Here is a 3063-nt window from a genome sequence, read left to right on the forward strand (position 1 = left end):
AAAAAAATGCGAAAAGTGGGTAAAAGTATAGAAGCAATAAGCATTTGTACGATTCTTATGACGAACATTTACAATAGAGTTTGTAACGTAAACACATTAGTTTATTGCTCCGTACGAATTAGAAAACATCAAATTTCCAGTAAGTATTTCTAAACAGTTGTGCGAATACTTATTGCTTCAACATTTACATCGATTAATTGTTTTTATCTTGTTAATTTCGCAACTTACATAAATAGCTATTTTTTTTTTGTAATCTATCTATTCTAGAGATTTCCGAGAATATGTAGAATGTCATTGTTTATAACAAATGAGTTAATCAATTACAATTTTACATAGTTTTTTTGGAAATTGATCGGTATACGAATAGTTTCTACACCCACTGTAGATTCGAAGGTTTAGCCTGGACGTTGATATCTCAGTGAGTTAGGGCCTTCATTTTTATATGTATAAATTGCGCGTTCAGTATTTCCATATCAATGTGATACACGTACTAATATCTCTGTTGATTTATTATATAAACGTTATCATAACAAAAGTATAAAGCAAATTTTTAATTATCTCCACCTTCTTATCGGTTCCTACAAGTTGCCACTTCTCATGTATATAAGTATCTATTAATTTGCTGATTTAACAATGTCGTTTAAGTGCAAGGCATTCATTTTAATGTTTTTGACAATAGCGATAAAGAAGATTAATATCGATAAACCCGTAATCAATTACATGGAGAAACACCCATGGTTGTCAAAATCTCCTTTACATAATGAAATTTTCATATTTTTATAGTAATAATTTTATTTTTAATAATATTTTACTATTATTATATATATACATTTAATAATAATATTTGTAGTAGTAATAATAATAAATAATAAATGTCGACATTAAATTATTCTTTGTCGGTGAACATAAAGACAAAATGGAAATGGAAATTAAAATACATTAAAAAATTTGGACATACACAATTTGATAAATATTCAAATTGAATACTGCCGAGGAATTTTAAAACTGCAATCTGGCAGCTTAAAATTTGTAACATAGATTGCATGTGCTTAAGGTAACTCCTCCGTTTTCAAAATCTAGAAATCCTTATCCACAGTTTATCACATCTCATGACAATGCCAAATCAATAATTGATGTTAGGTAACTAAAAGTAGAAATTTTTCTCTTATGAGTGTACAAGATAAGCTTGATAAGGAAATCATGTGCCTATTACTAATTTATTTAGAACCTAACTGGTTTTATTCACTTTCAAATTTAAAGAACGACAAACGATAAATATTTTATTTTATTTTTATTAAATTTAAAGTATAACAAAAGTTTATACTTTATTATGCACTGTTTGTGGACTTTAAATAATGCAACATATAATATATTTATAATTATAATATATGTATGTTTATACATACTGTTTATCTTATGTTTCGCATGATTTCGATATTTATTAAATTGATTAATAATTATAATTGAATTATAAATTAATAAATAATTAACATTATCGACTTTAATAAATCCATGAAATTTTGTATTTTTACTTATGTTTATAAAAATTGTTACTTTTAAGTGCATGTGGTTACTTCTGCATGTGATTACACAGAGCAAGGAGCTAAAGGACACCAGATTAGAGATGCTCGAGGCCAGAGATGGACATTATTTAGATAAAAAAGTTATTTAAATAGAAAATCGAATAAAGATACATAACTTTAGCTTTATTCGATTACTGCCGGATAAAAAAATTTATTCGAAGTAAGTGTACTCAAAGGATAAATATAACTTAAATTATTTTTATCCAAAGGCTAAAGATACCTGATTTATCTGCAGAAAGTTTCAACCGTAAGGGTCGAATAACTTTCCAAGCGGTGTTTAGTCGGTGGTTGTAAAGTATAGTTATACATAATTATACATAGTAAAATAGGTATAATATAAACAAATTTATACAGGCGTAAGAAAGTGTATATTTGTGCATATAGACGTGTACTGTAGATATAAATTATGCTCTTTTTAAATGAATCTCTGGTTTCAAACCAGGTAGTTCTAGCCATCGAATAAAGATACAGGGTTATCCAAAAGTACCATTAGGATGTTGAATGAGAACATCTATCAAACGCCATGTTTATTTGTTGTCACGTTCTTTTATTTCTAACCTACAATGATAGACAATTTTAACTATAGAATCTTATGCGATTGCAGAGCGTATTAAAGTGATTAAAATTTATTTTGAAAATCAGTGTTCAATAAAAAATACCCATCTTAAATTACGTGATTTTTTCAGCGTACATAATCGTCCATCGGAGAAAACAATTAGAAATTTGGTTATAACATTTGATGAAACTGGATCTATTCATGATAAACCAAAGTCTGGCAGACCAAAAACAGTTCTGTCGAATGAAAACATTCCTGCTGTTCGTAAAAGTGTTGCTAATGATCCGTCAACTTCAATTCCACGTCGTTCTCAAGAATTGAGCATTTTTTATGGCAGTTTGTGGCAAATTTTGCATGAAGATTTGCATTTGCATGCTTTCAAAATTGAATTAACTCAAGAATTGAAGGAACGTGACCATTTGCAACGCAGAAATTTCACTAATTGGTTGTCAGAACATCGTTCAATTGATGCATTGTTTTCACGCAACATCATCTTCAGCGATGAAGCTCACTTCACATTGGATGGACACGTCAATAAGCAAAATTGTCGCATATGGGGAGATGAAAATTCAAGAGCCATTAAAAAAAAATCACTTCATTCAAAAAAAGTTACTGTTTGGTGTGGATTTTGGTCGAAAGGCGTAATCGGTCCATTTTTTTTCGAAAACGAGAATGAAGGTGCAGTTATAGTGAATGGTGCACGTCATAATGAAATGATTATTGATTATTTATGGCTGAAATTAAATGGAATCGACGTAAGCAATGTTTATTTTCAACAAGACGGAGCTACGCCACACACAACGCGTGAATCAAAATGATCAAAATTCAGTGGTCTGTTAATTTCAAGGAATGGTGATGTGAATTGGCGAAATAGTGATTTTTTTTCTTTGGGGTTATTTGAAAAGTAAAGTTTATGCCAGCAAA

General features: G+C 29.3%; 1 protein-coding gene across 1 annotated transcript; it reads left to right on the forward strand.

Annotated features, from left to right (window-relative positions):
• Positions 1 to 2269: 2269 nt before the first annotated feature.
• LOC128896174 (uncharacterized) lies at positions 2270 to 2894 on the forward strand (the record flags this gene model as incomplete). Its single annotated transcript, XM_054159377.1, has 1 exon — positions 2270 to 2894. A coding segment is annotated over one exon (625 nt), but the record flags the coding sequence as incomplete, so codon positions are not given.
• Between the last annotated feature and the right edge of the window lie 169 nt (positions 2895 to 3063).

The sequence above is a fragment of the Hylaeus anthracinus genome, unplaced genomic scaffold (genome assembly GCF_026225885.1).
Source record: "Hylaeus anthracinus isolate JK02 unplaced genomic scaffold, UHH_iyHylAnth1.0_haploid 7626, whole genome shotgun sequence".
Lineage (NCBI taxonomy): Eukaryota > Metazoa > Arthropoda > Insecta > Hymenoptera > Colletidae > Hylaeus > Hylaeus anthracinus.